This window comes from Limulus polyphemus, unplaced genomic scaffold (genome assembly GCF_000517525.1).
Source record: "Limulus polyphemus unplaced genomic scaffold, Limulus_polyphemus-2.1.2 Scaffold416, whole genome shotgun sequence".
NCBI lineage: Eukaryota > Metazoa > Arthropoda > Merostomata > Xiphosura > Limulidae > Limulus > Limulus polyphemus.
Window position 1 is genome coordinate 412,486 of NW_013666026.1, and position 17,737 is coordinate 430,222.

Consider the following 17,737-nt stretch of genomic DNA (forward strand, 5'->3'; position numbering starts at 1 on the left):
TGGTATGTTTGTTCAGTGAAGTTAAAATAGATGAGCTGAAACCCAGTTACTCAGAGTAATAGTGCTAATATGTGTACATTTGGATAAGAAACAATATAAAATAAAATACATTTTATACATACATGAGAGTATTATAATTACAGTTTTAGGTGCATAGATGTTTGCGTTCAGTTCACCCATCAACTCTGACATTAGTTGTTTATTTGTGGTACGTCCATATTGTTTCCAGCATCTATACGGGATTTTTAATAGTATTTTCAATGATGTTGTTGAGATGTTTTTTTAATAGTGTCAAGACTGCTGAGAAATATGGTGAAGTATTGGATAAACTACTTACTTTGTTACATTTATCATCGGACAAGATACCCCATCTACACTCGCAAGAATGTATAGTGGTAAGACAAAAAATTTCTCTCTCTCTCTGCTATATATATTTTGTATAGTAATGCTTTCCTCAGATGAAAAGGCAGAAGTGCCTATTAGCAAATTTTGATATTGTAAACAGAGAAACATTTGTGAATTTTAAAACGTTTCGAGAACTCAAAAAAAAGGTCACTTAAAGTTGTGGTAATTTGAGAATTCGAAGTGCTGTTTTGTTAAAATTGAAGCAGTTTATTCTCATAAAAATACATAGGTTTCTTGGAACAATTTAAAAGCTTATACATTTTATAGTTATATCAGTTGAATTTACAACAATGATTTTTGAATATTAATTCATTTTAATGTAGTTATTACATAAATAACTTATGTCACATTATTGCATTTTGAAGTGTAGTTGTATACACTTTTCTGATTCTCTCTTTCCCCCTTTTTTGTTAAGGGCTAAATATATATATATATATATAGCTGGCACACAAAAATATAGACTAAATAAAAAGAAAAAAAATATCTTATAGATTGATTTACTTTAACCATGACTAAAAGAATTTCAAGTGCTGCGGTATTTGAATATTCCCTCGTGTTTTATTTTGGCAAAAACGCCTTCTTTTCTTTGATAATATTTTTAATAAAACTTTAAACAACAAGGCCACAAATAAAAAGCGTAACACATAAAAGGCAAAACTAGGATACATGCTATAGTGTAAGATGGGAAGGAAAAAATTTTCCATAGTATAAGAGGTATCTGCAGAAGTACGACACATAGTGGTAGGGATACATACACTAATATTTAAGGTTATGACTGGAAATTACAATGGATTTTATAAAGTAATTTTATGACTTATATTAAGTTCATTATTGTTTTATAGTGCTGATTTAATTACCTATTAATGACTAATGTAATTAATTTGATAATAGTTTTGAAACTCTTTGCATTGCAACACGATGAGAACATTTCAAAGATGTTAAAAGGCGGAGTTACAAGTCTGCATGTACATGAAGGATGATATTATAAGTTAACCTCTTTTTTACACAATCCTTGGTATTTCTGTGTGTGTGTGTGTATAGGCTCATAATACAGATTAATTACCAGAAAATTATTTCTTCTACACCTATATTTATAAACTAAGATGTAGTAATATTCTAAATCAGAATCTCATTTTGCAAAACTTTATTTTGTTTTGAAAAATATATTAGTTGTTGTCACGTGTTTTGTTTATGTAATGCAGTTTAGTTTTTTTCTGTGTGAAAAATATTGCAAAAAAGAGCCTTCAATAAATACAATTAAAGGGGTAGGTTTATATTTATTTTAAGATGGCAATGGTTTGTGTACATATAATGTGTTCTACTGTTATGTAATGTACCAAATGATGGCAAAACATTGTACTGTGGTGCATTGTTTTTAGTACTGTTATAGCTCTTTATACTTTTTTTTATCTAATCAATTTTAAACTGAGTACAACAAAAAATTTTAAAGAGTAGTTTGAGTAGTTTTGTAACAGTTATTTTGTTGTGTTTACAGTCTATTTTGCAGTCGCTGTGTGATCCTGATATTGGATTTATTACTTTGGAGAATGGAGCTACAGTAACTGATACTGTAAGTTTGTGTCATGATGAGGTACTTTATTTCACTCATTTCATATTTTATAGTGAATATAGTAAGTTAGATAAGGTCTTCATTCTCTAACTGATGTTTGGATGGAAGAGATAAGTATAATGACAAAAGTCCTATATAAATAGTATTCTGACCACTACTGTGTTCGATCTCAGGCGGTCCAAAGAGCTCTGGATTGAGTGAGATGTGTCATTGGCAATGGATATGACGAATATAGTGTAGTTGAAATACTGTTATTATATACTCTTCTAATCCTTGAAAATCAGTAAGGAACTGGATTAGGAATGTAGTGTTAAAACAATGTAATAGGCCTAACATAATTGTCATATGACAATATGAAAAGTTAAATACGTTTTTAGTTTATTGGAGTAAAAAATCACTGCTTTTTGAATATGTTGAATTATGTATGTGATGTATCTAATTTTATACCCTTATTGGTTTATTCCAGTATAAAAACTTTAATGGTGCATTCATTGGTATTAAATACTTACAATTTTAATGATTTTTAACATTTAACTCATTTTGATTTTTATGAGATTAACAGCTTCTTCAAAACCTTGAACAATTCAATGATATTTTGTTAAATATTGTTGCAAGGCTTTCAAAATATTTCTTTTGTATATTCTTCTATGTATATAGTTAATCACAGTTAATCAAAAAGTTCTGTCACTACACATCTTGATATTATTGTTTATCAGCTTACCAACTCACTGCCACCCAGAGATCAGCTCAGTCGGATCTGTAGTGCTTTAATTCAGCATGTAGGAGACCATCAACATCCATATGCTTCAGTACTTCCTTCCTTAAGAACTTTAGTAATGCTAGCTGAACATGACCTAGGGATGTATCATTTAAAAAGGTAACATAAGCTGTATGTTAACTCTATTTTTTTTTCTTTTCAGTTTTTATATGTAAACTGTGTTCTTACCTTTCTGTTTGTAGAGTATCCACTATATTGAAAATCCCCTACTACTTGAAGTACTTTGTCAAATTGTTTAAATGTATTGAACATGTATGTTTTGATGCATCCATTTACTGAATTTTAATACTTCTTGTGTTTCCTTTCGATTTTAATTAGTTTCTGGCATAATGAAAAAACATTTTTGGTTATATTTTAGCCATGCTGATAATGACAGCTATCAATAACATCTTATCAGGACCTAGAAACTGATTACTATAACAACTGAAGTTTGAGAAAACATGGCTACATTTTGAACTCTACTCAATACCACAAGTGAAATGTTTGATTTTTTTCTGTTGAACTACCTGTATTGAATAATGCTTTTGATATATTTGATTACATAAGAACTTGATTTGTGTATTAATAATAATTTTTGTATATATAGTAACTAGTACAAATTTATCTTGTTTATTACTATAAATTTTTTTTTGGATTGCAGTGGTTTTGAACAGAATCCTAAAGCTCTTCACAGCCTTTTAATACGCTTGGCAACAACCTTCACCAAAGAAAGTTCTGACTGCTTCTCCACGTTATCCACTGCTCTGGAACTACTGCGTTTGATGGTCCACGGTTTTGAGGAGTCACCTTATCAAGGTCAGACAGCTCGAACACAGCTTCTGCCTATTCAAGAGCTTGCTCGGCTGCTTGACTGGCAAGAATCAACTTTGCCGGAACCTTCTGATGATAATACTTCAGTATCAAAAGAAAACATCCACCCACTGTTGAAGTTGGAGAATCTCTTTGCTGTAAGTTTCTGATCCACAGTTATGGTAGAAGCTAAGTATTTCAAACACAGGATTAGTTATGAGAACTTGTTTGATATGAGTTGATTGTATATATTTCACCTAAATGATCATAACAAAGGCGTTAAATGTACTGGTTTCCTAATATTCACTCTTGACTGTTAATTAATTGTCATATATATTTTAACATTGCATTTGTAAGTGGTAAAAAGCAAAAGTATGAAGTGTAACAAATTCATCTCAATATCTTCATATGTTTACTAAATGCATAGAATATGTTTACTATTAGAATCATTTCCAAAATGTATGTTTCATTGATTTTTGCTAGCAACATAATCATAATTTAACTAAAAAAGGAAGAGCATTAAAACTAAATTTGTTAAACATTTTCACACACGTGCATCAAAAAAGTTAGGAAAGAAATGCAATGATATATGCATTCTTTTAACAGGAGGTTCCAAGTGATGATGAAGCTGTAGAGAATTTGCTGGAAAACCTTTCGGGATTGGTTCAGCTACTTAAAGGTGTTACTATTAAAGAAAAGACAGGTAAGCCAATAAGCTTAAAATATATGAACTTTTATTTATAACAAATCGTTATAAAAAAACAGTAATGGGTTATCCATCAATATGTAGTATAGATGTAAGTATCAATAGGACTTGTTGTTTTACTAAAGTTGTTTGAATCCACATTGTGCTGTCTCTGACTATGAATCTCAGATTATTTTTTTTCTAACCAAAATATCATAATTGGTAGTAGATGCATTTTCTGTGGTCAGTAATGTATTTTTATTTCAATGAATGTAAGGTCAGCTCAGATTGATCATAGTTACAGTATGAATAATTCTCAGATGTGCTTTAACATACATTATAGTGGAGCACTGTTGGTTAAGAATTATTATTGACAACCTGCTTTGAGAACTTGTGTATTGTTGCATGTGTATGAATATTTTCTGGCCTGTATTCTTGTATTTACTATACTGTTTCGATGGTGTGGATTTAATATGGAAATCTTGTTCAGTCTTATTCTTTATTTATTATTCTAAATTCCACTTGTTTCTTTGCTGCCTGCACCAGTTGAAGGTTTTAAGGTATATGTGTGTGTGTTTGATGGTGTGGATTTAATAGGGAAATCTTGTTCAGTCTTATTCTTTATTTATTATTCTAAATTCCACTTGTTTCTTTGCTGCCTGCACCAGTTGAAGGTTTTAAGGTATATATGTGTGTGCGTCATCCATATATATCATGTCTGACAATGTAAATGTCCATCTAATAAATAAATTCAGAAAAGACCAATACAATAAGAAATCTTTAAATTTGGGTTTTGTTTCAAAATGAACATTGAATTTATATTTCTAAACTATTAACAAGTGTATAGCTTATTGAAATTAAAACTTGCAAATTTAAAAATGGCCTAGTTGAGAAAATGCTATTTAACACTTACTAACACTTCCATTTAGTGTGTATATTTTCAGTTCATTCTTGGAAAAAAATTAAAGGTAAGGTAAACTTTCAGAAGACAAAAAATAGCAAACTTTATTTGAAAAATTATAATTATCATACTCCAAACTGTAGTTTTTCTTATGAAATAAACCACTGCTTTTTTGATGATGAGACAATCTCACATTGATAAGTCATTTCAAGTGTTCAGTAGCTTTGCATGTTAGGAAATAGTTTGGTACTTTTTCTTAGTTAAACATTAAGAAGCTAGGACGTAGTTACTTGTTAATGTTCAGAATGAAACTATTTGTGGTATCAATCAGTAAAGGAAGATTGCAGTTGATGGTTTTATGAACACCAATGAATATTTTTTTTAGATTTGGTTTAGCTTGTGTTTTACATCAATGCAGAGAGAAATATGAAATTAATAGAAACTTGTAGTGATGATGTACAAATAAAGTTTTGTTTTGTGTCTAGAATAGTTATACAGTAGGTAAATCATTTTTAATGTGTATATTATGTAACTCTTATTGCAACGTATGACAGTTGTGCTAATCGTCTGCTGCATCACCATAATTTACAGTGTAATTCATTTAAAAGGCACCTTTTATCAAATGGCTTTTACCATAGATTAGATTTTATTACTAGGTACTTAAAATTTATTGCAGTTGGTGAAATTCAATTAGCAATCTGAGTTCTTTCATCATATATGTTTGTGAGATAAGATAATCTCTGCTTTATTTCTCTTTTTTTCAGCAGAAATGGTTGAGCCATTGCTGTCCACACCTGACAGTTTGTCAGCACAGTTTGCTGAAAGACCTGTATATCAAGTAGGAGATATTGAAGAAGAGAGATTGACCCCTGCTTACTGGTTGTCAGTTCCTGGTATTGAAGACACAGACCAAGAAACAGAACAAGTAGGCTTTGAAATGCAAAGATAAATTTAACATGATGGTAGTGTAAAAGTAATCTTCTTCACCGAATTTATAAGATGTATATTTAAGCTGAAACTTTAGATTATGTTGAGATTATATGAGTTATTTATGTGTTTGTTTTCAATCTTTTTTTTTGTGATTTTAGTGTCCCATACCTTTAAGGTCTTTTTGAATTCATGTGTTCAGTATTTTAATAGCATTCTAAGATACTTATAATGTACAATTGTTTTATAAGGCTGTTCTATAGTATTTCATTTTATGAGATTATTCTAGTGGACTTAGTTTCACAAAGTTGTTCTTTTCCACTTAGTTTTGTGAGATTGTTGTAGTTTACTTTTATTCTCTTTCCTAGTATTTGTGGTTTTGTGAGAAAGTTTGACAATGTAATGTCTAGTTTTGTGAGTGTATTTTAGTTTGCTTAGTTTGAGATTATCCCAGTGAACTTGTTTTAGTTTCTTAACTTTGTGATATTGCTCTAGTTTACATGGTTTTGTAAATTTGTTCTATGCTTGTAGCTTAGTGACCTTCTAGAGTTAGTCATGTGTAATGACTGAAATAGTCATGAATTTCACCCTTAAGTTAAATTGGTTTTTTTACAGATACATTTTAGATTTTGTGTCCTTTCTTTTAACTTTTTGGTGTTTGTTGGGTGGAATATTGTGTTAAGTTTTGGCAGTGCAGTCTTACAAAAATATATGAAATACTTATGATGTATTTATTCCGAAATTGTTTTTATATCGTCCATTACTTGTGGGGCACACACTGAACTATAGTAAGCAGTTGAAGAACAAAAAAAACAAACTTGGTTTTGGGTGCTACCCGACAGTTACCTTCCCTCTAATTTTCAGTTCTACAACAACAAAAAAATACTTGGTTTTGGGTGCTGCCTGACAGTTACTTTCCCTTTAATTTGCAGTTCAACAACAACAATAAAAAAGTTGGTTGTGTGCTACTAAACAATTGTCTTTTCTCTAATCAGCAACTCAAAATAAGCAAATAGCCTTAGCACCTTTTCTGTAATAAAGACAGGGTGAGCAAGTTTGATTTCAACATTATGCTTACTTGAATAGTAGCAAGAGTGAAAAACAATAACAATTAGAAACACTAATTGATGTAATTGCTTCTCACAGGTAATCAAAAATTGTCCAGTTCTACTTGTTTTTGAGGATATTTTCATTATCTGAAGCCAAAGGTTGCATAGAAGCTTCAAAAACATTAAATTTATATTTTGAAAATACAAAGAAATAACTAAGATTGCTGTTAGTGGAAAGAAATTAAGTGTTCAGTGTTTCTACCAAATGCCTAAATTCTTTATCTCTTAAAGCAATCTTAACCATGTATTTGTATATTCAGATTTTATCATGCTGTAGCTGAAAATGTTTTTTATTTTTGTTTAACTTTTTGGTTTTTGTTGGGTAGAATATTGTGTTAAATTTTGGCAGAGCAGTCTTACAAAAATATTTGAAATAGTTATATTAATTTCGAAATTGTTTTTTTATCATTCAGTATTGGTGGGGCACATACTGAACTATAGTAAATAATTTTGTTTTTATTTGTTAAAACACTCATTGTAAAGAATTGATTAATACAAGTTAGATGTAATCACTCATTTTCTGTGTTAAATACCCAGAAAATTCCAGAAGAAATTAATAGGATTCATTATCATATTGATGGTATTTTTGTTTAAAATGTTTTGCATGGCACATATATAACATAAGGGATCCTGTAACCAACAAATTCATGGGCCTACAAGTAATTTGGTGCTTAAATAGTTTAGAAAAGTCTGTTTGAAAACTGATAATTTTAGGGTTAAGTTGTAACTGAACAGCAGATTATAGGCTTCAAAGAAAATAATTAAATGATAATGTTTTTTTTTTACAGATATCTTTAGATTTTGTATCCTTAGCTGAAAAGTACTGTTTTGATTTGGATATCAGAACTAGTCTCCAGCAACTATGCCTTTCAAAGGATTTGGAACCAGAAACACAAATAAAGAAGAAAATGACAGCAAAGTATGCAATAATATTGTAACTCGTGATATATAGGATATTTGTGGCATTTTTTTTTATTATGGACAAGAGTAGAGGTGAATTGTAAATATAGCTTACTGGAAAAAGCTCAAATATATTGAAAGTTGAGTATTATAAATATATAGAATACAAATTAAATTTCTTTGCATTTTGTTGTTAAAAAACAAAATTTGCAGCAGTGCTACTTTTTTACAGTTCATTAATTATCAAAACCACGACAACCAGCAGTATTCTTTTATTTCATTATTTGTTTGTTAAGATCATTTGATATCCAGTGCAACAGAAAACAACACTGATAAAAGGATCATTAAGTTATAATTCATTTTTTGATACTTTTACTGACTATATATGGTTTCAGAATTGTGCAAATTAGGAGCTTCCAACTAATACATTGATTTTCTCTGTGTTCCTCTATTGTGCTTACTGTATTTTATTTAAAGATGGTAAACATATTTGAGCCTGGCTTAGTAGAAGTGAGTTTTGTAATATTGTAGTTTAAGAAGCTTGAAAATTATCTTTAATATAATACAACACAATAAAAATTGTACTTCTTTAGTTAATGAATATTATTTAGAGGATGATCCTTACTGCAGTAAATATAATAGTATGTGTTTATTACCATTGCTTGTTTATGCCTGAAAATATGGACAATCAAAGTTCCTCATTGTGTTCTTTTAGCTCTTTGGGTAAACGAAAGCATCAGCCTTTTACTAATTCCAACCGAGGAGAGAACCAAAGTAAAAGACCTTTCAGTAAGTTGGACATCAGTCATTAATCTTTAATTTATAGTACACATTTCAGGTTTTATTTAAAGTTGGAACAGGAAATTTTATTTGGTAAAACAGCTGTACTTATCATGTGCTATGTAATAAGCCAAACCAAAATGTGCAATAAAACACCTTAAATAGCGTGAAGAATAACAAATAAAAAGATAGTATAGTGCTTCGATCACACATGTGGCTATCTCCAGGTACAAACTTACACACCTGAAGATGGCTACGTGTGGTAGAAACATTGTACTCCTTTTTTTCATAAAAAAAAAAGCTTTTGCATACTTTATTTCAGTTTACACTGTTAATTGGTATTTATAGTGGGATCCAGTATAATGTGCCAAACTGTCAGTCTAAAAAATTAATACATGCAACTGTGTTTTTATATATATATATAATTGGAGCTTTGACCACGTTTTTAGTTGATATGAACCAGACACAGAGTAAAAACAGAAAATCAATCAGTTTGAGAAATCATGATAGTCTGTGTTTTTATATATGAAACTGTTTTTGATGACTTATAAATTTCATTGCCAAAAAGAGATGGTTAAGCTCATATAGTTTAATAGAGTCGTTCTTTTCTTCTCTTTATAGTTGCACCTATGAGAGGCCGTGGATTTGGTAGAGGCCCCATTCACTCTACAAGGACCAATGATCCCTTTCGTTCCAGGCCTCCAAACACCAGTCGACCTCCTTCCATGCATGTTGATGATTTTCTTGCCATGGAAATTCATGGTCCAACAAATCCTCCAGGTCCAAAACGGCCTGGAATCAAGGTATCCCAAATAATGGATCATTCCTTTTGCTTTTGATCTTCATAGTAATTTGATTTTATAATCATCTCTAAGTTATTTCAAGAAATTTAAGTTTTGAACCTATTGTAAACTTTCACCATTAATGTTGGAAAACATTCTAAGCTACCAGTATCCTTCTGTTAAGGGTTGAATAAGGTATCAATGTTTAATACTTTAAGAAATTAGTTATATTCATCACAGTTTGATATTGGTGGATTCCTGATTTTGTTTTCTCTCTCAACTTATTTAAAGTTTTGTGAACATTTTCAAGTATTATTTTTTATGTTTGCTAACAGATATAATCATTTTTACATTTAACTTAGTTATATATGTTGTGGACTTAACCAACTCTTATTTCAATTCATTTTTTCTTTTATTAAAGAAAGAGAAAAGTTCAGGTTTTTTTTTTTTGTAAATCTGATATTTTTAACAACAGGAATTCACATTAGAAGCACAAGATGTGGGAAGGATACTTTCAAAAAACACATCAGCACAGTTTGAAAATTCAGTTTTCATAAATTATTTATTTCAAAATCATTGGTCACATTTTTGTATGAGATCACAATAGTTGACATTTTGAAAAGTTAATTTTAAGTTACTTGTAACATTGACAAATGGCATCAGTATTAACACAAAGCAGATAAACAAAAAGATGAACTGGGTGATTTGTAGCATACATTTATGCATGTGCTCTTATGCTGTCACATAAAAAATTTGAAGAAAAACAAAAAAGTACTGGTTCATGTTTTTCAGGATCATCATAAAATACTCATGCCCCCCTTAGGGGCATAGCGGTATGTCTACGGCCTTACAACGCTAGAAACCAGGTTTTGATATATGTGGTGGGCAGAGCACAGATAGCCCATTGTGTAGCTTTGTGCTTTACTACTAACATAAAATACACAATAGATTTGTTTGTTATACATTTCTTAAATTAAAATTCAGCATTCTTTTTAGAAAATAAAAGAATCTTTAGAAAGTAAATAATTAACATAATTGTTGTGTATGTAGTATCAACCTTTGTTGGGCAAAATAAGTTTAGTGCCATTCAGATAATGTAAAAATATGGAAATTTATTACAGTCTAATATCTTCAAAATATATTGTGCTTTATACACAATTAGAGAAGTGTGTAACAAAATATTTGAATCAGAACTCATTCTTTCTGTGAATTTCTTTACTCTGTACACTGTGTTCAAATTTATGTTAATGCATATATATTTATTTTTGTGAACATACTGTTTAGAAAAACAATTATTGTAAACATGTATAATGCCAGTTTCAGAATATGTCCAGATTTGATGCTTTTTTAAGTGTTTAAAGCATTATTTTTACAAATGGGTTATAATTGATGTGAAACAGCTATTAACGTCCTTTTACCAAAGTCAACTGTGAAATAAGGTAAACAGTGGGGAATGCTTATGCTTAACTTTACAAAAGTGCATTATATATATCTATTTCATACAGAAGAGTGTGAAAATGTGTATGAAAATAGTATCTTCATGTTCAGAACTAGTTATTAAATAAGAATTTCTGATAAATGGTAATTATTGAAACCTAATAAGGTTTTCATGAAATCATTTTCTAGTTTTTAATTCAAGATAATGGTAAAGCTATTAATAAAAAAAGCTTGTTTTAGTATTAAAATAAGGTGAAATCAACTGGTGGTGTAAAAGTAATTTATATAGGAAATTCATTTATAGCACAACCACAGTCTAACTGACAGATATTAATTGGCCTTTTCATTGTATCGTTATTCTTTGCTATAAATGAAAGGATGCTGGACGTGGTCGAGGTCGTGGTTTCGAAGGTGGTCGTGGTTTCGGACCATCTCGAGGGCGTTTCTTTACTCCTCCTGGACCTTACAACAGACGTGAACCTGGAAGGGGTAAAACTTTTATAGCAGTTATTATATCAGATGTTATAATTGTTTCAAATTACAAAATTTTAACTTTTTGTAATATAACTTTTATGTTTTTTTGCTTTAGTAGATTTATACTGATAATAGGTTTTTACAAAAATGCTGGTGTCATTTGGTGACCAAAGCATTCAGCTAAGTAAGAGATTTGGTAAAATTCTGTAACTGTTACAAATATTTTTCGAGATAAAATCATGTAGATACTTTTTAATTATTTTTACCTTAGTTAAGAAATTTGAAGAGTAAAATATAATAAATGTTTGTTGATTTTGACATACATCGTAGATTCGGTTAAAAACAGATGTGGCAGAATATCTATTGTGATACAATTCATCGTAAATGTACACACTAATTAGATTATCTGCTTATTCTAATAACTTATTGAAAGATTTTGAAACTTACTGAAGATATTCAGCATTTAAACCTGGTAAAGTTATATAGATTATTACACTGCAGCTTTCAATAAGTATGTGTTTTCATCCTTTGACATTTTTAATACATTTTTTGAAAGTTTATTATAAATGAAAGAATTTATAACTACAAAAAAATTTGAAGATTTTGAGTTAGTTTTGTTTGTCGAATTTAATTTAATTTATATTTTGTAGGATTACCAAGAGGAGCAGCCACCCGTGGAATGCCTAGTCCTTGGGTAGCACGAGGGGGTCCTGGCTCTGCTGGAAAACTTGGTGGACCTGGAATGCGTGGATTTGGAAGAGGAGGGTATGAACCGCATATTCTTTCTTTCATTATGTTCTGTTTTAAACTTAAAATAATTCAGCTGTAGTTGTATTGATACACAGTTTGTATAAAAAAAATTCTTGAGAAATGGTATTATAAAAATTGTTTCGGTGTTCCGATATTTATCAATTTCGTAATTACATGCCTAATTACTAACAAATTACTTTATAATCTTACAACTATACATTGTTTCAGCCATAGGCGTGTTAAATTCAAGTGGAAATGCTCAACAAAATGAACAAATTTCAGTGGTTCTGTGTATCAGAACAATAAAGGCTTTTTACTGATGTACACATTTTAGCAATTATCATAAATAGTTAATACTGATGAATAAATTTGACAGATGAATATTATATGAATAAAACTAAAGTTCATTATCATAAAATGTGGATAATATGCAAAAATAAATCCTCATCTGAGGATGTAAATGAATTTTTTCAAGGTAAAGGATTATTCACATTGGACACGGTATCTGCAAGAGAACGTTATTTTCATGTAATTTTAGGCTAGACTGTACCTGCAACACGTATTTCAATGATACAGTACATTATTAAGTGTTAAGCTGAAAATAGTTTTCTAGAAGTACTCCATTTTAATGTTTTCATCTAAAAAAAAATTTAACTCTTTTCATACACAGATGGGTGCAGTCTGCCTCAAAGGTAAATTGCACAATTAAGTTAAAAAATTATAAAAATAAACTTGCCATTTTTTCACATATAAAAAAAAAATTTAAGAGTTGAAATTTATTTGATAAAAAGTTTTAATTTTATACATAAAAATGAAATGCTTTTTTAATTTCCTAAATATTTTCTGAGCATAATATGGCACTCGTAGCCCTCTTTGAAGAATTTTATAACAACTTTGAAAAAGTAGTGCTATTTTGTCCTACTCTGAATACAAATATAGTTTTATTGATTTTTAGCCAGTCACTGATTCTTAACTTTATTTGTTATGGTGTGATGTAATTGCTTATATCTAAGCTTTGAGAAATAATAGGCTACTGATTTAAGCGCATCATAAAAGCACTGTTTTCCATTCTTTTGAACTATAAAAGCTGATAAGGCTTTCATTTCACTTCAGATTTGCTTAATGATTGGAACAAAATTATAAAGATTTAATATTTGGGTGATATTTTGTTAGAAGAAAAGATGTTTGTGAACAACTTCCACTACAATTACAGTTTTGATTTTTTGTTTTTCAAAGCCTACTTTATCATTTTATAACTTCATAAGAATTAGGATATTGAAGTATAACAGGAAAAGAAATGTTTTTTATGGAACAAGATAAGGTAGGCCTAGTTAAATCATTTTCTATTTTACTGTATCAAATTTCATTTTGCTGAAAAGGCTGCTGTGTTAGGCCTTATTTGCATTAGGCTATATATGAGCCTAACTAACTGCTTGAATGGGTAAAAAAATTGTACATGTAAATGGATATAAAACATCAAAAAATTTATTACATATACTATGTACACTGACAGTCAATGAAAATGGATAATTTTTTAATCAATTAATATTAATTCATGTATTACATTTAGTTGTATGTGGTCAGTGGATAAAACAGACATTCAGAACAAATGATCACCACAATGTCCCAGAGCTAACGTTATCATAATGAGCACTCAAGTCCACCAAATTGGATGAACTTGTCCTTCAATAAATGGGTGTGTCCACATCATGCAGCAAAACATGCCATGGTCCTTTGTTCTCATACTGGCTACTGGCTGTGTTAGGGAATCCCCTGCCACTTGTCCTGCAATGCCTGCATAATCTGTTCTGTGGTCTGGGGTAACTTCTGGAGATGTTGCAGCCTAGGTCATCCCATAGATGTTCAATGGGGTTGAGGTTGGGTAAGTATGGTGGCCATGGCATTACGTTAACTCATTCTGGCTGGTTGCGGTGGTCTCTAAGGAAGGGAACTACATGGGGCCTTAAGATGTTGTTCACATAGCATTATGCATTCAAGTTGCCCTTAATGACTACCAGAGGTGTTCTGTAGTTGCCTGAAAAGCCTCTCCATACCATGACACTAGAGCCACCCCAGCGATTGGTCTGTCTGATGCAGCAGTTGGCATAATGTTCACCCAGTCTTCTCCAGACACATTGATGTCCATCAGCCCAGTCAGTACTAAAATGTGACTTGTCAGTGAAGAGAATGGTGTTCCTGTCTCTCTTGGTCGATCTCTCATGTGCCTACACCACTGCAGCCTGGTTTGGTGACGTGCCAGAGTGAGTTTTGGGCCCCTGACAAGTCTGTATGCATCAAGTCCCTTGTGACATAGGTGATGACGTACAGTCTGACTGCTTATATGGTGGTCAGGAAGTCCTTGCAGTCCTGAATCTGTCACATAGGTGCATCAGGTAGATGGCTCTATCTTGATGTTGTGTAGTGACGCGTTGCCATCCTGGACACTGTTGGTCATCAAATGAGCCTGTCAAACTGTGGTGCTGGACCATCCTCATAATGGTTGACTGATTGCATCCCATTCTCTGTGCAACTTCTTGCTGGCTTGCACCCCCTTCCAGCATACCAATAGCATGGTGATGTTCATTGCATGATAAACGTAGCATGGTATTCTGTAGTCACTATGTCAAACTGTATTCAGGTTGTGCAATATATAGCCACCATTTTCCACCTCTACACGCGATCTGCATGACAACACCCAATAGCAGACCACAAAAATGGGCTGATTTGGTATATGGTGATCAGGATTCAATGAAGTGTGTCAAAAGTGTAAAGGAGTGGTCATTTCACATTGGATTGGCCTCAGGAGTTCACATGGGAAATGGAAAGTTGATAAAGTTGTGAGGAAAATTATTTAAAACAAAACATTATGTGTTTTCATTGACTGTCAGTGTAAAACTTTCTAATTAACAATTTAAACATGATTTTGATATGACAGTAAAGTAATTTGTTTTGTATATTAGTGATCATAAACACAGTGAAACCGTATAGTTGTTTTTTCTTTAAAACATGAAATTTCCAATCTGATAAAATATAACTTTAGAAGAAAGTTTCAAAAGAATGTAGGAAGACAAAAATCAGTAAATAAAATATACAAAAAAAAAGGTAAGCATTTTTACTTGTTTCTTAAAAACTTCACAATGAAATATTTTTAAAATTTCAAAAGTTGGAATTCATACAAATATCATACATAAAAATAACATTTTATTTACAGAAGTAACATTTATAGAAAGTAATTCTGAAGTTTCAAACTATTTCATCCAGTAGTTTCTTTTTACAATGTAACAAAACATACCACACAACAGTTGCATTGAATCAACACACCTGGATCTCATAGAGTTAAAATGCCTATAAACATTTACAGATTTTATGACATATTTTGTAAATGCAAAAGTTTTTTTTTGTTGTTGTTTTACATTAATGAATTGATAATATATCACTGATATGGTATATGCATCACAAACCATTCTTGTAATCTTTTGAAGCTCTGCTTTAAATAGAGAAAATAAAAATACATGTATTTTTTTATTTTGTTCGATTTACATTTTCTGCTATATCTGATGATAGGAGAGTTTGGAGATGTACCGGTGTCCCAGTTTTTCATTTATTCCTACCTCCTACATAACATAAAAGCCTTGAAAATTGTCTTTCAACATTGAGTTAATATTTTGTTTGTGGCTTTATATGAATTGTATGTGTACAATTACATCTAAAAAATGTGTAAGGATTAATTTTATACAAATCTTTAATAATTGTGAAGTAAACATTGTTCTTCAGTAACTGAGAGAAGTGAAATAAATTCAAATTCAAAAGATACTGTTTTAGTCTGTACAAAAAATATACAAACATGCTCGCCCTTTCAGCCGTGGGGGCGTTATAACGTGACGGTCAATCCCACTATTCGTTGGTAAAAGAGTAGCCCAAGAGTTGGCGGTGGATGGTGATGACTAGCTGCCTTCCCTCTAGCCTTACACTGCTAAATTAGGGATGGCTAGTGCAGATAGCCCTCATGTAGCTTTGCGCAAAATTCAAAAACAAACAAAAAATATAACTATAACACCTGATTATTTATTGCGGGTTACATGACAATTTGGTTGTGTGTTGTGGTTTTTGGTGGCTATGTGTTTGCTCCAATGAGTAACAAAAAATGTTGAAAAACAAACTTGTATGTATAACAATAGCTATAAAAACAAAATTTTAAGCTGTCATATGAAATGAAACAGTGATTGTTCTTCATTAGTTTCTGTCGTAATAACTTACTTATGGTTTGCTGACATAAATATTATATGTGCAGATAAATAGAAAAGTTGTTATAAAAATGCTTTTTTAATACTTTAGGATGATCTTAGACAAAAAGAAATTTTAAAGATTGGTTGTGCAAGATTAATTTTTTTTTACTGCTACTTATTGGAATTTTATGTGAAATTTTTTTACGAACTTTGTTTTTATGATACTTTACAAATAGTTAGAAACAGTATAATATATCTTGTGTATAAAGATACAATAATTTGGGGGTATTACATACACCATTGAGACACCTCGCATTAACCTGATGCTCAAAATCGTTTTAAATCTGTATACTTGCCTAGTGTTCAAAATTGTTTTGGATCAATTATCAATAACATTTTAACATGATGTACATTTCATTGGATTATAAGAATAGTGATCATTTCCATGTGCTATTTAAAAACGTCTTATTCTTGCTTATACAATTTGTATTGCAGAATACTCTCACAAATATATTTGTATTAAATTTCACTGTAAAACATACCAATTATTAAGAACTTTTACTATGTAATTTTATTGATTAATTATTGTATTCAGAATATCTTTCTGTCTGCAAGTAGCTAATCAGTGTAAAGTTAAAGTAAATGTTTGTAAAATTTGCTCCATTTAGTTTTTTTTTCTGTAATCAGTTCAAAACGTAGTTTTTCATTCTTGTGCACTTAGTTTTTCAGCAAATAAGAATATCTCAGTTGAACAAATGAAAAGACTTTTCATATACAGAGAACTAATAACTGTTGTAACAATATGTATGATAATCATGCTTGAGTAGGTAAATACTGTATGTTGTGGACAAACATATTTTTTACTCTACAAGATGTTATGACACCAGAGAATAGAAACATTATTACAGAGAAACAGGGTGTAAAAGTCAGTACAAGAAAGTGATTTTATCCAACAGCCACATGGAGCCACGCCCTACAGCACAAAGGCTAAGAGATCCCTATGGTCCAGGGTTAGGGAGTGGACGCTTTACACGTGGAGGACGAGGAGGACAATCAGATCCAAACCACTGGTCAGATCTTAGAAGTAAAGCTCAGGACCAAAGGTTAGTAATAATTCTTTTCTTTTCTTATTTTGATTTTATATTTAAAAAAAGTTTTAATCTGTAAAATGAGAGTAATCAATTATTGACTTTTGTTGTATAAAACAGACTGAAAAAGTTTAAA

General features: G+C 30.7%; 1 protein-coding gene across 3 annotated transcripts in view; it reads left to right on the forward strand.

Annotated features, from left to right (window-relative positions):
- LOC106458095 (protein virilizer homolog) overlaps positions 1 to 17,737 on the forward strand; it is a 100,597-nt gene that overhangs the window by 78,240 nt on the left and 4,620 nt on the right. The window contains exons 29-40 of one of the 3 annotated variants that reach the window (XM_022384231.1): positions 290 to 395; positions 1,901 to 1,996; positions 2,692 to 2,852; positions 3,394 to 3,700; positions 4,149 to 4,245; positions 5,893 to 6,053; positions 7,953 to 8,083; positions 8,780 to 8,853; positions 9,466 to 9,647; positions 11,441 to 11,552; positions 12,188 to 12,302; positions 17,470 to 17,616. In XM_022384231.1, the coding sequence (XP_022239939.1) occupies positions 290 to 395; positions 1,901 to 1,996; positions 2,692 to 2,852; positions 3,394 to 3,700; positions 4,149 to 4,245; positions 5,893 to 6,053; positions 7,953 to 8,083; positions 8,780 to 8,853; positions 9,466 to 9,647; positions 11,441 to 11,552; positions 12,188 to 12,302; positions 17,470 to 17,616 (1,689 nt within the window). The remainder of the gene's footprint in view (positions 1 to 289; positions 396 to 1,900; positions 1,997 to 2,691; positions 2,853 to 3,393; positions 3,701 to 4,148; positions 4,246 to 5,892; positions 6,054 to 7,952; positions 8,084 to 8,779; positions 8,854 to 9,465; positions 9,648 to 11,440; positions 11,553 to 12,187; positions 12,303 to 17,469; positions 17,617 to 17,737) is intronic. The other 2 variants (XM_022384232.1, XM_022384233.1) reach the window with 2 other exon arrangements.